The sequence below is a fragment of the Crinia signifera genome, chromosome 12 (genome assembly GCF_055691185.1).
Source record: "Crinia signifera chromosome 12, ASM5569118v1, whole genome shotgun sequence".
In the NCBI taxonomy this organism is placed as follows: domain Eukaryota; kingdom Metazoa; phylum Chordata; class Amphibia; order Anura; family Myobatrachidae; genus Crinia; species Crinia signifera.
Genome location: NC_139228.1, coordinates 51,909,524 through 51,934,361, shown reverse-complemented (window position 1 = coordinate 51,934,361; position 24,838 = coordinate 51,909,524). Strand labels below are relative to the sequence as shown.

Below are 24,838 nucleotides of genomic sequence, written 5' to 3'. Positions count from 1 at the left end.
TCTTACCTTTAGAACATCCACAGAGTGCAGTCTGGCTGGTTCTGGGCAGGCCTGGAACTGTGGTTGCACAGCAGCATCACTTCCCTTTTGCCCAGGCAGCAGCAGCCATCACAACATGTAGCTCCGCCCCCGACCGGATCCCGTTTAGCTCCGCCCCCATCGGTTCGCGAAGCCCCGCCCACCCGCCGAGCCGGGCAATGGGGTGGGGGGCTGCTTTGGCGACCCCCCTGGTGCTGGGCCTGGCAGCAGCTGGCTGTCGCTCTGACTACATGCAGTGCAGAGGGGTAGTGGCGGCCACAGTGGACGGGCAGTGGGCGCCGGGCAGGGTGGAAGGGGGAGCGATGGGCAGGAAGGAAGGGGAAGCTCTCTGGCTGTCTGTGTGAGGTTGCTCAGTGACCCTGCCCTGTCAGGGTCACTGAGCGTCCTCACACAGAAAGCCAGAGATAGAGAAGTATGCTATTGGCTGCTGCCATAGCAGAGTTGTATATGAGGGTCGGACTCCTACCTCCGGCCGGCTCCAAAAGCTACTGAACAACGTGCTGCGCCCCAGTGCCGCTGGCTCCCACCCCCGCCCCGACTGTGGCTGCGGAGCACAAGCCCTGCTTTATTCTGATTCACTCGGAAAGGCACAATCTCTCTCTTATGGACAGAACCATATGCACTGCAGGTGGGGCTGATGTAACATGTGCAGAGAGAGTTAGATTTGGGTGTTTTATTGTTTCTGTGCAGGGTAAATAATGGCTGCTTTATTTTTACACTGCAATACAGTTATCAGTTTGAAGTACACAACCCACCCAAATCTAACTCTCTCTGCACATGTTACATCTGCCCCACCTGCAGTGCACATGGTTTTGTCCATTAGAGAGTGATGTGCCTTTCTGAGTGAATCAGAATAACCCCCAGAGTGTATTACACAAAGTTATGTATCTGGCTTCGGTGTGGTTGAGTTCAGTAGCCAATAATGATCTGTATATTGCTGCAGTCTGGAACATTCAACTGGTATGTTATAATAACACTCCTCTATGTGACCCCTTATCCTGGGCCTAAATTGCTTCCCTTGTGCATACACACAGCGCTGACATCACAGACCCTCCTCATAAATGCCTGTATTTTCTCAAACGTACCCACAAAATGCAATTTTTCCACCCAGAAACACCGGCTTCCTGTCACTCAGACTGCACTGCAATCGCTAATCATTCGCATTCTCAGTCACTAAGTTTGTTAATTTCATGCCTAATGCGATTGCTGCACGCACTCGGGGGGTTATTCTGGTTGATGCGCTCCCATGCAAACTCGCATAGGAGCACAGTGTTTCTTAACCTGCACATGCGTCTGCGCATTTCTGCACAAGCGTGTGCGAGCGGCCACAACGAACAGAGTGTGTGTGTGTGGGGGGGGGGGAAGGTGGCACAGTGGGCTGGGGGATCAGTACCGATAGCCCCATATACCCAGGAGAGATGTGGAGTGTCTGTGGTATATAGTGTATAGGCTACAATGTATTGCACCATATTACCTACCGGGGAAATTGTGCAATATAGCAGACCCCATAGAGACCAATAGGTAGGGGTGGCCATCGGTGGGCTATCCATCACTGGTTATCATCATGGTACCATCAGCGATAACCATTGATGACACATAAACCATCTATGGGAAACCATCGCTGGTTTGCGCCACTCGATGCCCAACGCTAACAAGTCCTAGCCAGACCACGTGCCAAGTAAAAATGAAGTTGGGTCTTAGCAGGCCACCGGTTTTGGGGCAAAGCTCTGTGACCCAGAAAAAGTTTTGCTCAACCATCGAAGGCAAAACCATCGACCATCACTAGCAAGGCATTGATATTTGACAACTATCGATGATCGGCTGCTATTGCAATAGGAAGAATGCTGCCAGTAGGTTAGGTGCTGGGGGGGAGGCGGGTCATGCCCATAATACAATATTATGTGTAAGCAGTTACTATAGGGTCATTGTCCCCCCATCTACATGGGGCAGGTCCGGGCACTTACATCCATCTGATACATGCCGGCCACCAGTCCGGACTCTTCCATGTTCTGTAGCTCCGGAGAGACCGGCTCTGTAACCATGTAACACAGGCCAGTAATACATATAATAATGTAAAGGAAGCAATTTACAGGATTTGCATGTGTGTTGTGTTTGCATTAGCGTGCCCGGGCACCGTACCAACAGCTTTGCAGTAAACGTGTGTTTGGCATGGTTGCTGGAGCCTCTGTTCTGTATTTATACCTGGCTCCTGGGCAGAACAGTCTGTGCATCACCCTGACCGGATCGGGGGGTAATTCAGACCTGATTTCACAACCGCGAATTCGCAGCGGCCAGCGTTCAGGTAGAGATCACCCTCCAGAGTGAAATCCCACCTTGAGAATTACACGCTGGGCAAAAATGCCCGATGTGAATGAGGCTTTACTAGGCGGCTGAGATGAGAACAGGCATATCCGGCCTGTAACTGACATCACACACCCTCCCCTAATACAGGCATATCCAGCCTGTAACTGACGTCACACACCCTCCCCTAATACAGGCACATCCAGCCTGTAACTGACGTCACACACCCTCCCCTAATACAGGCATATGCAGCCTGGTGTTGACATCACACACCCTCCCCTAATACAGGCATATCCGGCCTAGTGCTGATGTCACACACCCTCCTCTAATACAGGCATATCCGGCCTGGTGCTGACATCACACACCCTCTCCTAATATCAGCATATCCGGCTTGTAACTGACGTCACACACCCTCCCCTAATACAGGCATATGCAGCCTGGTGTTGACATCACACACCCTCCCCTAATACCGGCATATCCGGCCTGGTGCTGACATCACACACCCTCCCCTAATACAGGCATATCCGGCCTGGAGCTGTCATCACACACCCTCCCCTAATACAGGCATATCCAGCCTGGAGCTGTCATCACACACCCTCCCCTAATACAGGCATATCCGGCCTGGTGCTGACATCACACACCCTCCCCTAATACAGGCATATGCAGCCTGGTGTTGACATCACACACCCTCCCCTAATACCGGCATATCCGGCCTGGTGCTGACATCACACACCCTCCCCTAATACAGGCATATCCGGCCTGGTGCTGACATCACACACCCTCCCCTAATACAGGCATATCCAGCCTGGTGCTGACATCACACACCCTCCCCTAATACAGGCATATCCAGCCTGGTGCTGACATCACACACCCTCCCCTAATACAGGCATATCCGGCCTGGTGCTGACATCACACACCCTCCCCTAATACAGGCATATGCAGCCTGGTGTTGACATCACACACCCTCCCCTAATACCGGCATATCCGGCCTGGTGCTGACATCACACACCCTCCCCTAATACAGGCATATCCAGCCTGGTGCTGACATCACACACCCTCCCCTAATACAGGCATATCCAGCCTGGTGCTGACATCACACACCCTCCCCTAATACAGGCATATCCGGCCTGGTGCTGACATCACACACCCTCCCCTAATACAGGCATATCCGGCCTGAAACTGACGCCACACACTCTCCCCTAACACGCTTACACCCAGGGGCTAGCTGGCCACTTTCAGCCTGGGGGGCAAACACAAGCAAGTGGCCCCGGTATTTCCTCTCGCACACCTATCCTTCCGCCCTGTTCCATTAAAAACTTCACCTTGGGAATGAACGTGGACGGGTGTACATCCATTCGCAACCCGCCGGAAGCTGCTCAACATCAAATGGTTTTCCCCTCGGACGCAGCGCTGAGTAAGTCAGCATTGAGTCCGCGCTGCTTTGGCCAAGGGGTGAAGGAGGCCGCGGATGATGTCAGCGCTAATCAATCACAGCATACCATGCACATTGTGCAGTTGTTCAATAAACGCACATGCTGCGAAATTGCAGCTGTGTGATCCGGTCTGAATCAGGCCCTATGCCACCCAGCAATTTTACATATTTACATTACGCAACATCCAGTGCTCCTTTTTTCATTAGTTCCCACCCCCCCAAAAAAAATTTGTTCCCCCATGCCCCCCCCAAATAGACGCACAGCGTCTATACCCGCAGCCAGGGGGCAGGGGGCATGGCTAGAGGCTCACAGAGCCTCTGGGTCATGCCCCCATAGCGCAAAATGGGGGCGTAGCCTTGCGGGGGAGCCGCAAGTATAGGCCACGCCCCCGAAATAAGACCACACCTCAAAAAAATTCAAACATGCCTACAGCGCGCAGTCCCCTGTCCCTCCTCTGGCTCCCAAGAAGTTGGGAGGTATGAATTATCCCTTATCCATGCCAGAGATTGTTATACCATCTGTCATCCCCGTTCCGGGGATTCAGTTACTCTCTGCATGTTGCCATATTTCTGTAGAATCAGACTCATCCCTAGTTTTACATTTTTGGCAATGAAGAATCTGCCTAATTAACATAAATGTGGGAGGTGGCAGATATGATGTAGCGCTTCTACGCACCTATGGGTTGTATATAATAAGATCCATTATATATCATGGCTTATTACAGAGATACGTAATGATGGGTTGCAGCTGTATCCAGATGACAGATCAATAGGGTTTATCTTTACCAAGATGGGAATTCTACTGAAGATGGGATGTTGCTATGGGCAACCAATCAGATTCTATCTCTTATCTTTTAGAAGGCGCTAAATGAATATAAAGTACATTCTGCTTGGTTGCTATGGGTGGCATCCAATCTTAGTAAATAAGCCCCACAGTGTCTAGGTCTATATGGAAAAAAAAATGCACTAGATTGACATTGACAAAAGGTCTACACACGCAGTAGGTAGACATTGCAATGGTCAACACATGAAAATGTTGACATGAGTTTTTCTAAAAAAAAAAAAAATCTTTGGGCTTTTTCATACTTTCCGATTCACATGGACTACAATTGCTAGAAGCATGGCGGGCGAAGCGAGCCATGTGAGGATACGTGCTACACTAATTGGGGGTCCATGTCGACATTGGAACCAAAAAAAGTGAAAAACTATTTTTATGTGTTTACCTGTTCCACGTCAACCTTTTGCTTGTGTCAATCTTTTGTCTATTTCAACCTAGTGAATGTCAACTTTTCCATATGTTGACCATGTGTCTGTCGACCATTCAAGACAAATCATATGAACAACTGGTCATAAATGACCACACGTCTGTGAAACTCCATATAAAGTACCTGGTACTGGTGTAAATGTTGTGAGGTAATCCCGTGGTACTGTGTTGTGTGTCTGACTTGCATTGTATTGGTTGCACCAATGAGCCCCCAGTCCTGGGCGTGACACACAGCCGGTGGGAGGGGCCAGCGTTCTGCAGTCCGACACTAGCTGCTAGAAGGGCTCATTGTGTCCTCAAGAGGAGAATGCAACAACATCTGTAGTGTGACAGTAACACAACCCAATAAGTCATCGCAGCAATGAGCTCCAGCAGTCGTCATTGGCAAATGTGAGGGGTTGTGCAGCCGTGACACAGGTATGTGACATTCTCACTTTCTGCAAAGTTGTGTGTTTGCTTCTCGCTAACCTGTAATCAGCTGGGAGTGTAGACTATACATTGTTACCTGTAACAGAAGGACCCGTATTACTCAGGCTATAGTTAACGTGTCCTTAGTGCGTAAACTTTCTCTATATTGTAATAGATCTTCGGTAGAACCTCTGTGTAAATGTATTGTGTAATTATCGAGAAATCACCTGTGCATAATACGCAGTACAGTGGGACATTTAAAAAAAATCGGTAATATTTAAATGAGCGTTCACTAATTACAGTACAAAGTCTCGTCTCGCCAATCTGTGGCTCCGATTGTATGTATTCTTTTTTATTATTAACAGTTTCTTATATAGTGCACACATATTCCGCAGCACTTTACAGAGTATAGTTGAACATTCCCATCAGTCCCTGCCCCAGTGGAGCTTACAATCTATATTCCTTACCACATGTACATGCACACAGACGTTCTAGGGTAAATTTGTTGGGAGCTAATTAGCTTACCAGTATATTTTTGGATTGTGGGAGGAAACCGGAGTACCCATAGTTAGCCCGCGCAAGTACGGGGAGAATATACAAACTCCACACAGTTAGGGCAATGGTGGGAATTGAACCCATGACCTCAGTGCTGTGAGGCAGTAATGCTAACCATTACACCATCCGTACTGCCCCATGAATGAATGTAATTGAATGTAATATAAATATTTAGTAATAGATTGTTGTTATATTATTATACCATTGCTAATAAACTGAAATTAATTAAGTTTGAGTTACTATTAATGTCTGGAAAGTTTGAGGCGTGTTGTTTGGTGTTGCCCTCTCCGGTTGGTAACGCAGTATGTGGGACATGCGGTGTACATGGCGCCGTGGCCAACAAAACACCGTACACAAGCACAAATCCTGCTGAGGAAATAACCAGGCCTATTATGAAGAATCCTCATGGACTTACAGGACTTCCTTTATAACATTAGGCAGCTGCCAGGGGGTTCTAGAATCGGGGTGTACTTGAGTCTATCCCAAAATGAAGGATGACTCTGAGAGATTGTTAACCTTAGTGCAATTGACAGATGTAGAACTTCTAAGACGCACCCTCCACAAGTTCCTCTATGGGTCTGGAGAGTGGGTATTGGTGGGTGATGGGGGGAGCAGTAAGCTGGAGACTGGAGTTATGCCCACGGTTCTGTATTACCTCGCACCGGCTCTGGTAATATTTTCTAATTGTTAAATGTGGCCCTGATGTATCAGCTGCACGGGAACGACGCCACGTCTGTCTATCAATGTGCGCCGGCCACCATGTCCATTTGCGCAGTTGTACAGTTAATGTCTTCAGTAAAATTGATTAGGATCCACCCGACCTCTGGATTCATTCTAACACCCGGTTTGTCTGGATCTGGTTCCTTCCTCTTACATAACAAGGTGCGTTCCTCGCTGAGGGAAGGTTATCTCCACCACTTATCAGGGGATTTGTTTTGGAATCTTACAAATTTATAGCACAGAGACTTTCCATGGGTGTGTGTGTGTGTGTGTGTGTGTGTGGTGGTGGTTGGAGGTAACTGCGATAGAGCTGTAGGTTTTGGCAGACGTTATACTGTATTAAGTGACCATCTGCGGTGTCTGTACAGGTTCCCTGACTGATATGGTCCTATTGCGTCAGAAAGGCTCCATCCCCTTATGAAGAAATCGGTCTGAATACAGCAGAACCCTGTTATCAGTTCTGGCAGACACGACACAGCCCAGACCACGCGTTTCACTGCAGCATGCTGTTGTCAGCCCAGGCCACGCATTTCACTGCAGCATGCTGTTGTCAGCCCAGGCCACGCTTTCACTGCTGCTTGCTGTTGTCAGCCCAGGCCACGCATTTCACTGCAGCATGCCGTTGTCAGCCCAGACCACACATTTCACTGCAGCATGCTGCTATCAGCCCAGACCACGCGTTTCATGGCAACATGTGACTGTCAGCCCAAACCACGTGTTTCACTGCAATGGTCAGCCCAGGCCATGTGTTTCGCTGCAGCATGCCACTGTCAGCCCAGGCCACGTGTTTCACTACAGCATGCCATTGTCAGCCCAAACCACGCGTTTCAATGCAGCTTGCCATTGTCAACACACACCACGCATTTTACTGCAGCATGCTTCTGTCAGCCCAGGCTATGTGTTTTACTGCAGCGTGCCACTGTCAGCCCAGGCCATGGTTTTCATTGCAGTATGCCACTGTCAGCCAAGACCACACGTTTTACTGCAGCATGCCGCTGTTATCCCAGGCCACGCGTTTCACTGCAGCATACCACTGTCAGTCAAGGCTACATGTTTCACTGCAGCATGCCACTGTCAGCCAAGGCCATGGGTTTCAATGCAGCTTGCTACTGTTAGCCCAGGCCACGTGTTTCACTGCAGCTTACCACTGTCAAATTCCTGCACATGTGAAATATGTTTATACAGTTTTTAAAGCACAACATACTGTATTCTCTCTTATACAATACCTATAAAATGTGTAGATTTTACACCAGTGTTGGGGGTGACAATCAGAAACTGTACAATGACAAGTGAGAAATAAATTGAATATGGGAACACTTATCTTTCTGCTTTGACACATGCGCTAAAGTCTGCCAGCACAAGGTCACAGCACCTGCGATAAAGGACCTTATTCTGGTCTACACGCAATGCTGTGAAATTGCGTGTGGAATTAATGCTGCCCGCCTTCCCCTCGTATGCCGCGTTCCCCCGTAGGCCTGCAAATGGATGTTTAGCATTGCCGACCATCAAATGATTTCTACAGTGCTCGCAGATGTAAGACACCTGTTACATCTGTGGGCTCTCTTTGCGGGAAGCAGGCGGGCAGCTGACATCTGCTGACGTCCCCGGCAACCGCGTCATGGGGGAATTACCATGGGAGCACCCATGAAATGCTGCCCATTCCCATAGGCCGCCCCCCCGCCCGCACTGCTAGGTGCCCACTTGCACCCAGTGTCTGCACATGCACATAAATGCACATGCGCAGATGCTCAACATCACTCACCTGCGCGTACACGCAGGGGAGCATGTACATTTTATAACCCCCAAAATGTGCGCAATGCAGCCCATATAGGCTACAACTGCTAACGCCATTGGGAGATTTATGCATTTGTACTGACTGGGATGTTGAATTTTTGCAGATTTCAGGGGATAGCATGTAAAATAGCACCAATAAATGTGCCCCTCTGCCTCTTCAGAAAGTCAGAAACGCATTTCGCCACCAAATTACAATGTGACGGCTGTGATCTGGTGCCAAACTGACATCCATTGCTGCAGAGTGCACAGAGCAGTAAGGAACAAACATGGAAGTGCAGCCTATTCCCTCACTCTGCAACCTGGAGTCTCACTTCGGTCCTGCACCGTCTCTGCTATGTAAGGAGCAGCGCTCTATCCAACTCCTTCCCTTGTCCTGTGCAAACATCTCGTCCCTGCCAACGCCAACAGCTGTAACCTTCAGTGTAGATCCCGGTGCACATTGGGACCAGATTCTATATCTCAGCTGCACCTCAGCCATTTCCTAGACGTCTCCAACGTGCCAGAGACAAGTTATTTTTAAGCTAAATATAATAATTCTCATTCATCTTGTTGGTAAGGTTCTTTTGTTGATAATTATATTAAAAGTAGTTCTATGATACCGAATATCACAATGTAATAGGCTTCCATGAAAGGGGGGGGGGGGGTATTCTATTGCTGGGGGGATATTCTATTGTTGGGGGGGTATTCTATTTTTGGGTGGATATTCTATTGCCTGGGGGGATATTCTATTGTTGGGGGTATATTCTATTGTTGGGGAGGGGAGGGGGTATTCTGTTGCTGGGGGTATATTCTATTGTTGGGAGTATATTCTATTGTTGGGTGGATATACTATTGCTGGGGGGATATTCTATTGTTGGGGGGGGTATTCAATTGCTGGGGTTAGGGCACACCTTGTTCATTCCAAGATGGCTTCCTTCGCCAAGTGTTAGACAGGGGACTTTTCCCAATAGGTATCCACGTGGTTAATAAATCAGGCAAACATTGGGACAAAAATGTGAAAAAAAACCTATTCTGCAGGGGTGGAATACTAATGCAGGCAGCAGTTATCAGAATCAGTGGCGGCGACACTCAGGGGTTACAATGTTCAAAAATAACCATGCAGCACTGCAGGGGGCATATGTAACAGGTGCAGAGAGTTATATTTGGGGAGTTATTTTGTTTCTGTGCAGGGTAAACACTGGCTGATTTACACTGCAATTTATATTTTAGTATGAACCCCCAAAATAGTGGACCCCATGGCATTGTGTTTTGCTGCTTGGCTGTAGTGGACTCCACTGCTTGGTGCATTGCTGCACGCGCTTTTAGTGGACTCCATGGTGTGGTGCATTGCTGCATGTGGATGTAGTGAACTTCATGGCATGGTGCATTGGTGTACTTGGTTGTAGTGGACCAGTTGGGGTGGTGCATTGCTGCACATGGCTGTTTTGGACTACATGACGCATTGCTGTACGTGGCTGTAGTGGACCCATTGGCATGGTGCATTGCTGCACGTGGCTGCAGTGGACACCAAGGCATGGTGCATTGCTTCATGGGTCTTTAGTGGCCCCTATGGCGTTATGCATTGCTGCACTTGCTGTAGTGGACTCCATGGCCTGGTGCATTGCTGCTCATGGCTGTAGTGGACTTCATGGAGAGGTGCATTGCTGTATGTGACTGTAGTGGACACCCTGGCATGGTGCATTGCTGCACTTGACTGTAGTGGACACCATGACATGGTGCATTGCTGCACATGATTGTAGTACGGATGGTGTAATGGTTAGCATTACAGCCTCATAGCGCTGAGGTCATGGGTTCAATACCCACCATGGCTCTAATTATGCAGAGTTTGTATATTCTCCCCGTACTTGCATGTCTTTTGTCCGGGTGCTCCAGTTTCCTCCCACAATCCAAAAATATACTGGTAGGCTAATTGGCTCCCAACAAAATTAACCCTAGAATGTCTGTGTGTGTGTACATGTGATAGGGAATATAGATTGTAAGCTCCACTGGGGCAGGGACTGATGTGAATGTTCAACTATACTCTGCAAAGCACTGCGGAATATGTATGCGCTATATAAGAAACTGTTAATAAAGAAATAATAATAATAGTGGATCCCGTGGTGTGGCACGTGGCTGTAGTGGACACCATGACATGGTGCATTGCTGCACGTGGCTGTAGTGGACACCATGGCGTGGTGTAATGCTGTACATGATTGCAGTGGACCCAGTGATTTGGCACATTGCTGAATGTGGCTGTAGTGGACCCCGTGGTGTGGTACATTGCTGCACATGGTTTTAATGGACTCCACAGAGTGGTGCATTGCTGCACGCGGTTTTAGTGGACTCCATGGCGTGGTGCATTGCAGAATGTGGATGTAGTGGACTTCATGGCATGGTGAATTGCTGTACTTGGCTGTAGTGGACCCGTTGGCAAGGTGCATTGCTACACGTGGCTGTAGTGGACTCCATGGCATGGTGCATTGCTGCATGTGGCTGTAGTGGACCCGTTGGCATGGTACGTGGCTGCAGTGGACTCCATGGCATTGTGCATTGCTGCACGTGGCTGTAGTGGACTTCATGGAGAGGTGCATTGCTGTATGTGACTGTAGTGGACACCCTGGCATGGTGCATTGCTGTACGTGACTGTAGTGGAAACCATGACATGGGGCATTGCTGCATGTGGCTGTAGTAGACCCCATGGTGTGGTGAATTGCTGTACATGATTGTAGTGGACCCAATAGTGTGGCACATTGCTGCACATGGCTGTAGTGGACGCCATGGCATGGTGCATTGCTGTACATGGCTGTAGTGGGCACCATGACATGGTGCATTGCTGCATGTGGCTGTAGTGGACCCCATGGCGTGGTGTATTGCTGTACATGATTGTAGTGGACCCCGTGGTGTGGCACATTGCTACACATGGCTGTAGTGGACCCTGTGGTGTGACACATTGCTGCACGTGGCTATAGTGGACCCGATGGTGTGGTGCATTGCTGCACGTGGCTTTAGTGGACTCGTTGGCATGGTGCATTGCTGCATGTGGCTGTAGTGGACTCCATAACGTGGTGCATTTCTGTACATGGCTGTTGTGGACTCCATGGCGTGGTGCATTGCTGCATGTGGCTGTAGTGGACAGAAGTTCCCGCATGATGAAACACTGCTGGGAAATGACGGGTGTCTGCTCTGTGACTATGAGATTACATCTTTTACAATCATATTCTTATCTAATCTAATATTTGGCCAGAATGACACAACCTCATTTGCATAACCCCTCCCCCACATGTCCACGCACATAATGTAACATTTCCTCTATATTTAACTTTCTAATCAGCAAAACTTTCTTCCTCTGGTTAATAGAAGCATTTATGGTGCATCTGATCTCTGATTGTGGGTGACAGCGAGCGCGGCATACGCAGGATGGCTGGCGAGTTCATCAAAAGCTGCTGTAAAGGGTGCTTCCAAGGTGACCACAGGAAAGGTACGTGGGGTCATTAGTCAGTAAGGAAAGGTACGCAGGGTCATTAGTTAGTAAGGAACGGTACGTGGGGTCATAGGTCAGTTAGCAACATTACGTGCGGTCATCAGTAAGTAAATAAAGGTACGTGAGGTCATCAGTCAGTAAGGAACGGTACATGGGGTCATCGGTCAGTAAGGAAAGATATGCAGGGTTATTAGTCAGTAAGGAATGGCACTTGGGGTCATCAGTCAGTAAGGAAAGGTACGTGGGGTCATCAGTCAGTAAGGAAAGGTATGTGGGGTCATCAGTCAGTAAGGAAAGGTACGTGGGGTCATCAGTCAGTAAGGAAAGGTATGTGGGGCCATCAGTCAGTTAGGAAAGGTACATGGGGTCATCAGTCAGTAAGGAAAGGTATATGGGGTCATCAGTCAGTAAGAAAAGGTACATGGGGTCATCAGTCAGTAAGGAACGTTATGTGGGGTCACCAGTCAGTAAGAAAAGGTACGTGAGGTCATCAGTCAGTAAGGAAAGGTATGTGGGGTCTTAAGTCACTAAGGACAGGTAGGGGTGTATCAGTCCGTAAGGAAAGGTATGTGAGGTCATCAGTCAGTAAAGAACGGTACGTGGGGCCATAAGTCAGTAAGAAAAGGTACGTGAGGTCATCAGTCAGTAAGGAACGGTAGGGGTATATCAGTTAGTAAGGAAAGGTGCGTGGGGTTATCAGACAGTAAGCAATGGTGGGGGGGCTATAATTTAGTAAGTAAAGGTACATTGGGTTATCAGTCAGTAAGGAAAGGTAATTGGGGATAGCAGTCAGTAAGAAAGGTAATTGGGGATAGCAATCAGTAAATGTCTTACAGAGAGTAGGAATACTGTTGTTGCTTTTGAATACTGCTGCACAGAAAGATGATGTTGTATTCATAGCAACACAATTTTTAGTTTTTCTAATACTGTTTTGAATATAAATCTGGTTGCCAAGGGTTACAGAAGCTTTTTCTGTCTCCCTGTGTACATCGAAGTAATCAAAATAGTCACTAGAGGACAATAGAGAATAGCTGCCCTCCCCATAGCCAGATTAAGGAGAGGGGGCATACTGTAGACCACGCCCATTTGTTAGGGGGCCCCCTAGCCTAAGCCCACTGACATCACTAGTTTTCCCTCTTGTGCAGCAGCAGAACCAGGCAGAATGTTAGCAGGACAGTGCAGGCAGGAACACAGAAGTATTAGGTTTTATGAGCTACCAACAGAGCTTCCTGAGAGATTGGAGGGGGATAGATCTGTGACACAGGAATCCCAGCGATTCCTCCGCCATTCATCCTGCCGCCTAAACCTAACCCACCCCCACCCCGCAGCATAACACTAACCCTCTTCTAGGTGCCTAATCCTATCCCACCCTCTCCACAGCCTAACCCTAAATCCCCCCCCCCATAGTGCTTAACCCCCCTGGGATTGCTGGTGTGCTGGGTAATCGGAGTGACAGGCAAAGGGTTAATTCCGTGTTTGGTGGCCCTCGTGCCTCGGGTCAGGGGCCAACAGAGAGGACGTGATAGTACATGCGTTCTGTACGCCTCCCTTAGTAAATAGCTGTGTAAACCTGGAGCCTCCCAGCAGGGCCACCTGAAATCACAGCTCGTCTGTCAGAGGGCAGCTGCTGGCAGGGAGAATGGCCAGATGACAGCCCAGCAGCCAATGACATCTAGGTCTGCTCGTGCCTAGCCAATCGTCAGCGAATAGAATCGTGGTTACTAAAGAGTGCGGCAATATGTCACCGCTACAGGTATGCTGCAAGTTACAGGGGATCCGGATGATTGGTCGACAGTCTCTAGATAGACAGTCAACACCAAAAGTTTGACGTGACAATGGTTGACACATGAAATGTTCGACATGAGTTTTTCATTACTTTTTTCTCTTCATTTTCTTTTTTCTTTTCATACTGTACCATCCACGTGGACTCTGACGGAAGGGTAAAGTGTGCTGAGTGCAAAGGTCAACTTTTCATGTGTCAACCTTTTGCTGTTGTTGATGTTTTGTCAATGTCGAACTTGTGCATGTTGACCTTTCGTCGTCAACCTTATGACTGTCAATCTAGACCGGATGCAGATCAATCAGGATTGTTCTGGTGTGTACCTAGCCTTAGCCTATTGGGGTCAGTCTTCTCTTCTGTAACCCCTGAATGACCATTTGGGGAAAGCAACATTGTTTCCCCAAATAATTATCTTATACTTAGGGTGAAACAAAAAAGTTCCCATGCAATATAGAAATTATATACACAAGCAGATCGGTTTTTATGGGCAACATCATCACTTAAAATTTTTCTAAGCTTTAGTAAATTTGCCCCTGGGTTAAGTGTCCCTGGCCTCTCTAGTAAAGATGGGTACCTGGCACAGCATCGCGGGTGATGGGATGCCCGGAGCTACTGCGGGGCAATGCTTCATTCTGCAGCACGTTCCCCCACATGGAGATGTCCCTCCCTCTATAGAGCAGCCTGACAGTTAGGAGCTGATTGGGTGCTACTTTATCTCTCTCCAAGTATTGATGAATATGCACCTAGTTACACATGATGCCCCCAGATCTGGGGCACGAGTGTCTACGTTACCTATAGTAACAACACTTTGCTTCTGTGTCATCTAAATGATCTGCTTATTTTCAGCACTGACTGACCCAGGAAGCTTTGGTACGGCCAGGAAAGGGACCCACATCGTAGACCTGCCCCCCATGTCTGCTGTTTCCATTAGACGGCAGGTGGGGTGTACGGAGGATTACTTACTGTCCAAGCTGCCCCCGGATGGGAGAGACGTTCCATTCATAGTGCCCACATTCAAACCTTCCTACATCCAGCCAACAACTGTGGGCAGCCCCGCTCACCTGGACGGACTAAAAGGTATTACCACTCTATCTATCTATCTATCTATCTATCTATCTATCTATCTATCTATCTATCTATCTATCTACTCACCTCTATCAGGTGAAGTACTGCCAGTGACCACCAGAAGCCACTCGACCGACAAATTACTCCTTTGTGTGCTAAAAGATGTTGTTGCAGAAAGTGAAAGCAATTTTTGCAGGGCCATTGATCTGTTTCATACTTACTGAATATGTAGAGAGGGAGCTGTGAAGACAGATATTGGAGGTAGGAGCAGATAGGGACTGGGGGTGGGGTGTAGAGTTTGTGGGCTAAAAACTGTCACAGCTCAAAGTTAAAGTAAAAACCGTCTTAGCTCAAAGTGAAAGTACATTGCAGAAGCTGGCATTTGACAGGCTTTTAACTAGCGTGTGTGTGTGTATGTGAATATATATATATATACACACACACACATACATAATACAGTATATACTCTTGTTATCGCCAGGTGCCGGGACAACTGCACAGGAAACCTCTGGCTCCTGGCCGCACTGCTCTTCCTGCGGTCAGGGTGGGGGGGGGGGGGGGGCATGGCAGTGGAGGGGATATATTTCCCGTAATTAATATTCTTCCTGGAGTTGCTGAAAGTTTTAATGACAAGATTAGAGGATATTGGTTCTGAAATGGCCGGTCTGGTGTCCAGATGATAGGTCTACAGTGCCTAGGTTGACACCAAAAGATCGATATGCACAAGGCTGACACTGACAACATTGAGAAAAAGTAGTCTTCAAAAAAGCTTGACACATGAACAGGTCCACATGAGTTTTTCATGATTTAGTTGGGAACGGTAATGTGGGTTGAGCTAGACATGGTGCCCCTCCTCTTGGCCTATACATGTTACACCAGGTCGCTGTGTGGGCGGAGTGAGACATTGCGTCCCCCTCCCCTCCCTACACACATGTTACACTAGGTCATTGTGTGTGGGTGGAGCAAGACATTGTGTCCCCCCTCCCCTATACACATTACACCACATCACTGTGTGTGTACAGCAAGACAACATGCCCCCTTCCCCTCCCCTATACATGTTACACCAGGTCACTGTGTGCAGCAAGACAACGTGCCCCCTTCCCCTCCCCTATACATGTTACACCAGGTCACTGTGTAGGCGGAGCTAGACTTTATTTCCCCCTCCCCCTATACATGTTATGCTGGGTACACACCAGGACGACTAGGGCCCGATCCCCTCAATCTAGGTCCAATTCTGACCAATTGGATGTAGATTGTGTGGTGATTGGGCCCTTTTCTGTCCTGGTGTGGACCGATACCGATCCGATGCGCGGTCCCGCGGGTCGGTCGCTATTGAGATCCTACCTGCTGCAGGTAGGATCTGAATGACGACCATACAGCCGGGTGCGGGTCGCCATCGGCACATCGTGAGCGGGTCGTGCCCCCCCGCGTCACCGTGAGCGGGTCGGACGAGACACTGACGACCCGCTCACGATGTGCATCGTGAGCGGGTCGTCGTGGTGTGTACCCTGCATTACACTAGGTGCAGGGTTGTCACACTACTAACCTGTAGTTCTCAAGCAGACACAAAATGCCACATATATTGTGTAGTGAGAAATATACTAAGGCTGTACTTCAGAAATGGCAGTGAGGAGCTGACTGGTGGGTATCTCTCTCCAAACTTTGATGCATATGCCCCTATCTCTATGTATGTGTATGTTGTGTACGCTGTACCCTGTGTTGCCCTGCATATTGGTAATATTGCTATTTGTTTTTCTCAGCGTCGGCGAGGGCCACATTCACCGACAGGAAATCAGAACTCACAACAACGTATCACAAAGGAGCAAATGATGACGTGGTATATAACCCCAGCTTTGTCCTGCAGCACATCTCACCTGATCTCACCAGGAGGGGGACCCTGAGTGAGAACACCGCCAGGTTGTATGGCTCAGGTAAGTACAGCATCGGCTGCGCAGCTTCATTCCATGTCATTAGTGCTACACTGTCCGATCTATATTACATTACACTGATGAGACACATACTGCGGGAGTTCATGCTGCATGCCAGTCTGCCGGTATAGCCTGCTGCCTGCCAGTCTAGCCTGCTGCCTACGGTATAGCCTGCTGCCTGCCAGTCTAGCCTGCTGCCTACCAGCATAGTCTGCTGCCTGACAGCCTGCCAGTATAGCCTGCTGCCTGACAGTCTGCCGGTATAGCCTGCTGCCTGCCAGTATAGCCTGCTGCCTGCCAGTCTGCCGGTATAGCCTGCTACCTGCCAGTATAGCCTGCATGCATGCCAGTATAGCCTGCTGCCTGCCAGTCTGCTGGTATAGCCTGCTGCCTGCCAGTCTGCCGGTATAGCCTGCTACCTGCCAGTATAGCCTGCCTGCTGCCTGACGGTATAGCCTGAATGCATGCGTGTATAGCCTGCTGCCTGCCAGTCTGCCGCTATAGCCTGCTGCCTGCCAGTCTGATGGTATAGCCTGCTGCCTACGAGCATAGTCTGCTGCCTGACAGTCTGCCAGTATAGCCTGCTGCCTGCCAGTCTGCCGGGATAGCCTGCATGCATGCCAGTATAGCCTGCTGCCTGCCAGTATAGCCTGCTGCCTGCCAGTCTGCTGGTATAGCCTGCTGCCTGCCAGTCTGCCGGTATAGCCTGCTGCCTGCCAGTTTGACAGTATAACCTGCTGCCTACCAGCATAGTCTGCTGCCTGACAGCCTGCCAGTATAGCCTGCTGCCTACCAGTCTGCCGGTATAGCCTGCCAGTCTGTCGGTATAGCCTGCTGCCTGCCAGTCTAGCCTGCTGCCTGCCAGTATAGCCTGCTGCCTGACAGACTGCCGGTATAGCCTGCTGCCTGCCAGTCTGCTGGTATAGCCTGCTGCCTGCCAGTCTATCAGGATAGCCTGCTGCCTGCCAGTCTGCCGGGATAGCCTGCTACATGCCAGTCTGATGGTATAGCCTGCTGGCTGCCAGTATAACCTACTTTTAGTTAGAAAGATGTCAGTTTATGGTGTGCCTAGGTGTTTTTTGGGTGGGTCTGTGACATCAGCGATGACCAATTTCAGTCTGGTTGGTGGAAGCCTTATACTGGTGCAGATGGTTTTTGCAAATTAATTTGTGGGCACATCGTATTTGCGCTGCACTAGCAATGTTGCCAGGAGCGTCTTTTTCTCTCTATGTGGGCAGCAGCTTTTTGCGCAATCTCTGATTAGCGATCCGCGCTGAGCTACAGCAAATAATGACTGATCCCGGAGCAGCCAGTATCTAGCATTAATCACATTCTTGTCTGATCAACTTTCAAAGCAAACAGAATTCCGTCAGGTGTAGTCAGTGTCCCTGGCTTCACACCCACACACACACGCCGGTAATTCTCCCATGCACCGCACACGCCAGTACATCCCACATGCACATGCCCCTGATCTAATCATTTCTGGGTGTATTTCAGTCTGTGACCTGAGGAATGTGAAGGCGTCTGATCCCCCCGGCCTGAGCACCTCTCTGTATGACCTAAGCAGCTATATCCAGGTATGGGGTGATAATACCACCCGACAGCAGATGGGGGGCATGAAAAAGACTGTGGGGCATTTATACAGAGGGTATTTGAAGATCTGCGCATTATATATTATACAGAGGGTGGGGTACATGCAGATCTGTGCGTTATATATTATACAGAGGGTGGGGTACATGCAGATCTGTGCGTTATATATTATACAGAGTGTGGGGTTCATGTAGATCTGTGCATTATATATTATACAGAGTGCAGAGTACATGCAGTTCTGTGCCTTATATATTATACAGAGTGTGAGGTTCATGTAGATCTGTGCATTATATATTATACAGAGTGTGGGGTACATGTAGATCTGTGCATTATATATTTTACATATCCAAAATGTTCACATGACCTTCCCCTTGTCTAACCATGGGTCCCGTGCATTGCACATGTCAGGCAGAGCAGGTTTATCAGTTGCTGCATCTATGGAGATTGTGCGCATCCCTATAACGCTGACTGTGCGGCCTCAGCCAGGTAATAATGTATAATGAGCACACAGGTCAGTCTGGAGGGAGGTAAGTGACTGCCATCTGCTTCCCACAGTGACGCTGTGCTGTTATTGACACTAGGTATGGGAGCGGGCAGACGGCAGTTGGCACACTTCCCCGGTGTGATGATGTCACAGGACACCTAGCCTGGAGCTCTGCCAGTAGTCTCTCCTTCAGCGTACATGTATATCTGGCCAGCAGAGGCCTAACTCCATGCAGCCAGCTATAATGCGCAAAACAGAGGAAACTACGCTTCTTTACCGTGTAGCTATAGTACGCAATACAGAGTGAGCTAAGGCTCTGTACCGTGCAGCTATAGTGCGCAAAACCGCTCAGCTGTAGTGTGCTAAGCTGCTGTACCTTGCAGCTATAGTGCGCAATACAGAGTAAGCTAAGCTGCTTTACCGCACAGATATATTGTGCAATACAGAGTAAGCTAAGCTACTGTACCGCTCAGCTCTAGTGTGCAATACAGTGGAAGCTAAGCTGCTGTACCGCACAGCTATAATGTGCAATACCGAGTAAGCTAAGCTACTGTATCACTCAGCTCTAGTGTGCAATACAGAGGAAGCTAAGCGGCGGAACTGCGCAGCTTTAAAGCATAATACAGAGGAAGCTAAGCTACTGTACCACACAGCTATAATGCGCAATACAGAGAAAGCTAAACCACTGTACCACGCAGCTATAATGCGCAATACAGAGGAAGTTAAGCCGATGTAATGTGGACAAATATGGCACCTGTCCAGATATACGTGTATCCCGAGACTGAGCCAACTGACTGAGCTTAGAACGTAGAACTCTAATACACTTATATCCCTTTTACACCAGAGGTTGGACCTGGGATATTGCCACTCCAGTCCGGGGCGCGGTGTAAATGGGCTGAAAAAAATATACGGGTACTGTTCCGCGGGAATCTGACCCGGCAAATGTTCAGGGTCGGACACGAGGCTTATCCGGGGCTCAGGGTGGTGTAAATGGTCATTATCCCGGTTATTTGGCGGGGGGGGGGGGGGAAGGCCGCGAAGAGCTGATTGGTGCTTGTGCGGCTCTGGGAGATGATGTCATCTGCTGGAGACCCGCACAGCAGCAGCATAGTAGCAGCATATTTAATCAATGTTTAAAAAACAAATTCAACATTATAATGAAATTATAAAAAGTTGCTGGCGTTATTGGGAGATTAGAGTAAAAGAAAGGTATACTTATGAACAGTCCCGCTTGTTCCTATTAGGCTTCCAATAGTATTGTAATCGACAGATGAATAAGTCCGATTTTAATGGTGCTGAATGATGTGGGTGTCCATAAACCTGGCTGCGTATGTGGGCCTTAAGGCCGCCATACACTATGCGATTTGGGCCCGATTTGGAGGAATCGGGCCGTGAAATCGGGCCAAATCGCATGTGCAGACATCCCATCCGACCCGATGCGCGGTCCCGTGCGCATCGGGTCGGTTTCGGGAGGTCGGACGGGCTGCACATAAGATTTGTTAAATCTTATGTGCAGCCCAAGGCGGGCAGGGGACGCAGCGTATAATACGTGCGGTGGAGGGAGCCGAGCGGGGGACTGTAAGCAGGGAGCCGGGCTAGAGAGGCAGTGGGTGCACTATCCTGGGCGGGGGGGGGATGCCGCAAATAGATACTTCCAGGCGGTGAACGCCGCAAGGGGATAAGAGACAGAGACCGGGTAGCGTAGGGGAAGCCGGGCACATAGAAATGAATGGACAGCCAGTAATTGGCTGAGAGCTCTCTGACTGAGAGAGCTCTCAGCCAATCACTGACTGTTAATTCATTTCTATGTCCGCCCGCTGCTGCCCGGCTTCCCCTACGCTACCCGGTCTCTGCTCTCTGGTCCCCTCGCAGAGTTCACCGCCTGGACCAGTGCGCCCACTGCCTCCCCTGCCTGGCTCCCTGCTTGGAGTCTCCCGCTCGGCATCTGGCTCCCTCCACCGCAGGTACTACAGGCTGTGTCCGCTGCCTGCTTGCAGCCCCCATGCCCTGCTCAGCTCCCGGCTCCCGCTGACAGCAGCTCCCCGGGGTGACTGCATGTGATAAATCGCATGCGATTTATCACATGCAAAACCTGGCACATCAAGTGCCAAATCGTATGTGACCCCCCCCCAGGGGAGTTGTCAGTAGATTAGGTCCAACTTGTCCTTCGGACAAGTCGGCCTAATGTATGGGGGCCTTTAGTTGTATTCCATAGAGCTGGAAGAAGGCTGTCCTTGTATTCCCAGAAAATATGCAGGTGGTGGTTTCCCAAGATGGTGGTACCCAGTTGCACCAAATGAGGACCAAGGTGGAAGATGAAAGATTGGAAAGTGGTTCAAGATGGGTTTGATGATCCTAGTCCCAATAAACAGTCAGCTAGTGGGTGTTCCAGCGCGTTTCGTTGACAACTTTTTTTTTAAACATTGATCAAATAAGCTGCTGCTATTAATTAAGCATTTTATTTAATAAAACGATGATGTTTTTTACTAATGTGATACCCAATTGATCTATATAGGGGTGTGGTATATTTCACCGACAGTCAGGATTCCGACAGTCATTACTGAGATGTCGGAATCCCGACTGCACAGCGGGGGGAGCGCAAGCTCGCCACCTATTTTGTTCTCCCTCTATTTCCCCCCCCCCCCCCCCCACAAAACAACACATTTTACTAGCGCTCTTTTTTCACCTTTGTGATTTTTTCTTCCAACCTCACCACGTTAGTGTACAACTCACATGGGGCCGGTGCCTCACTCAACTGCAGCTGAACTCAGTGGACCCTGATTAGTGTAGCGGGTCCCCCCACATGGCTCACATGCTCCTACAGCTGCACTCAGTCCACGTGGACCCTGATTAGTGTAGCGGGTCCCCCCACATGGCTCGCATGCTCCGTTACAGCTACACTCAGTCTACGTGGACCCTGATTAGTGTAGCGGGTCCCCCCACATGGCTCATATGTTCCGTTACAGCTGCACTCAGTCAACATGGACCCTGATTAGTGTAGCGGGGTCCCCCTGGATGGCTCACATGCTCCTACAGCTGCACTCAGTCTACGTGGACCCTGATTAGTGTAGTGGGTCCCCCCACATGGCTCATATGTTCCGTTACAGCTGCACTCAGTCCACATGGACCCTGATTAGTGTAGCGGGTTCTCCCTCATGGCTCACATGCTCCTACAGCTGCACTCAGTCCACATGGACCCTGATTAGTGTAGCGGGTCCCCCCACATGGCTCATATGTTCCGTTACAGCTGCACTCAGTCTACGTGGACCCTGATTAGTGTAGCGGGTCCCCCTGGATGGCTCACATGCTCCTACAGCTGCACTCAGTCCACGTGGACCCTGATTAGTGTAGCGGGCCCCCCCACATGGCTCGCATGCTCCGTTACAGCTACACTCAGTCCACGTGGACCCTGATTAGTGTAGCGGGTCCCCCCACATGGCTCATATGTTCCGTTACAGCTGCACTCAGTCCACATGGACCCTTATTAGTGTAGCGGGTTCTCCCTTATGGCTTGCATGCTCCGTTACAGCTTCTCTCAGGCCACGTGGACCCTGATTAGTGTACTGGGTCCCCCTGTGGCTCACATGCTCCGCTACAGCTGCACTAAGACCCTGTGGACCCTGATTAGTGTACCGGTCTCCCCACATGGCTCACGTGCTCCGTTACAGCTACACTCAGACCCTGTGGACCCTGATTAGTGTACCGGGTCCCCCTGTGGCTCACATGCTCCGCTACAGCTGCACTCAGACCCTGTGGACCCTGATTAGTGTACCGGTCTCCCCACATGGCTCACGTGCTCCGTTACAGCTGCACTCATTCCACATGGATGGTATAGTACGAAAAAAGTTAAAAGAATGGAAATACAAGCACCCGGCGGGTGCAGATGAGAACGGGGACCTCCAGCCCACACAGGCCCCAAGCCTCGGCCTGAGCTGCAGACACCCCCCCCCCGGAGGCAGCACTACAGCAAAGGGGACTTTCGCAAACAGGGTGTCAGGGGACACTCATCAACCCCCTCACCTGGACCCACTGCATGGGGGAAACATTTCCTCGACCTGCCAGGCAACAACTCCAGCTTCCTGTGGCCTGCTGGGCCCAAGCACTCCTGGGGACCAAGCCCAGGCTGAAGCCTCATTGTGAAGGGGCCACCTGCTGCTACCACACCATAAACAACCGTGAAAGTGACCAAGCCTGCAACCCTTCAGAAACCCCCAAGTACTGCATCACCCATAAAAACTCCACACAGAACAGTGCCCTGATACAACAAGTGATCATCTCTGCCAACTAACAGAAGTGGGTAAGCACTACTTTATTGACCTAACTATCCAAGGCCTGTCAAACAAACGGCCTACGGCCCTACCCCCTCCACCCCCCCACGCCCCGCCACAAAGTCACAGCCCCCTTGCTACTAGCACCTTTGGCTAAACGTCTTGGCCTGTCCGGACTCTCTCAACCAATTAGCCAGCCGCAGGCACTTACAAGACCATTGAATTACCTTATTACTGCTCCGACACACCCCAGGCCGACAGCCCTTACGACCAAGAGGACCCACCGAGGCGGCGGGCACTATTGCTGACCCTTCACCCCCCTCCACATAACCAATACACTGGTTCTAGCCGCCCCAACAACTTGATAACTTTGCCCCGGTTGCTTGGGCCCGCTGCGGGTCACGGACTCATAGGACCCCGGGGACACGGCCAAAGCTCTGATCTAGATCTCAATTCTCATCAGACTTTGAAAATATAACATTTCCATAACACTCCCTGGCTTTTCGGAGGTACTTCGGATGCCCGGAATGGATAAGTACGTGGCCAAACCCCAACGTGGCACCAAGTCCCAACAGCAAGGGAAAAACCGTGTCAGGGAGGCCACCACCATATCCTCCCCTGGCACACACTCCCCTGGCCCGAGATCTTCCACCTCGATTGAGGATTCTGCTATCATGCCCCAACCATCTGGGGAACTTGTCTCCACCAACGAGCTAACCACCATACTGGCATCATTATTAGACCAAAAACTGACTCCATTGAAGGAATCAATTGACTCTGCCCTGACGCAAATACTACAACATGACCAACGTCTGTCAGAAGCTGAACAGAGAATTTCTGATCTGGAGGATGAACTGGCTACCACAAAAGCCACCGCCTCCTCACAGGAAAAACTACTGTCCTCCATCCATGACAAGCTGGAAGATTTGGAAAATCGAAACAGGAGGAACAATGTTAGGATAATAGGCGTCCCAGAGAGCGTTAAACTGGCCGCCCTTATGTCCCTGATATCTGAATGGCTACCACGCACCCTGGGCTGTGTCTCCTCAACCGAATCAATCCAAGTCGAGAGGGTACACCGGGTAGGCCCAGACCGCCAGCAGAACAAAGAAAGGCCCAGACCTGTCATCCTACGCATCTTGAACTATGCCGACAAGGTCAGCTTAATTGATGCTTACAGGAAATACTCTGACCTGCGCTACGAAGGTGCTAGGCTACTCATTTTCCAAGACTTTTCATATTTGGTCTCCATGAAACGAAAAGAATTCACACCGATCTGCAAAGGTCTATACGAGCTGGGATACCGCTTCGCCCTCCTGTATCCAGCTAAATTACGAGTTCAATACAACGGCAAACCATATTACTTGGAAACCCCCGAAGCCGCAAAGAACTTCCTCGACTCCTTACCACAACAGCCCCCCACAACCATGGACGATGCAGACTGACTGGTTGACCGTCAGGAGCCTCATCTTTTCCCTACGTTTCTATGTTCGTATCTAAGGGACTGGTAATACACAACAACTTCTTCTTGTTCTTCTACACCGGTTTGTTATGTGTTGTTGTTTTTCAGGACTGGTTTGGGAGGTCTAGTTTTATATATGGCCCGGGCCAACATGCCACCTACAGAGGCGAGAGATCTACTCCAAACGCTGGGACCTCACCAAATTATGTAGTGAGGGATTGTGTGTTTCTTGCTGACAAGGTCACAGGGACTGGTGTGGGCTCACACCCCCCTTGCCAGCAATTACCA

General features: G+C 49.7%; 1 protein-coding gene across 2 annotated transcripts in view; it reads left to right on the top strand.

The window, feature by feature from the left end:
* The window catches only part of TC2N (tandem C2 domains, nuclear), a 40,937-nt gene that overhangs the window by 2,082 nt on the left and 14,017 nt on the right, over positions 1-24,838 (top strand). Inside the window, exons 1-5 of one of the 2 annotated variants that reach the window (XM_083167868.1) lie at positions 5,335-5,453; positions 11,850-11,970; positions 14,600-14,830; positions 16,579-16,749; positions 18,244-18,323. In XM_083167868.1, the coding sequence (XP_083023994.1) occupies positions 11,910-11,970; positions 14,600-14,830; positions 16,579-16,749; positions 18,244-18,323 (543 nt within the window). In that variant the 5' untranslated portion in view covers positions 5,335-5,453; positions 11,850-11,909. Of the gene's footprint in view, positions 1-5,334; positions 5,454-11,849; positions 11,971-14,599; positions 14,831-16,578; positions 16,750-18,243; positions 18,324-24,838 lie in introns of those variants that run through there. The other variant, XM_083167869.1, reaches the window with a different exon arrangement.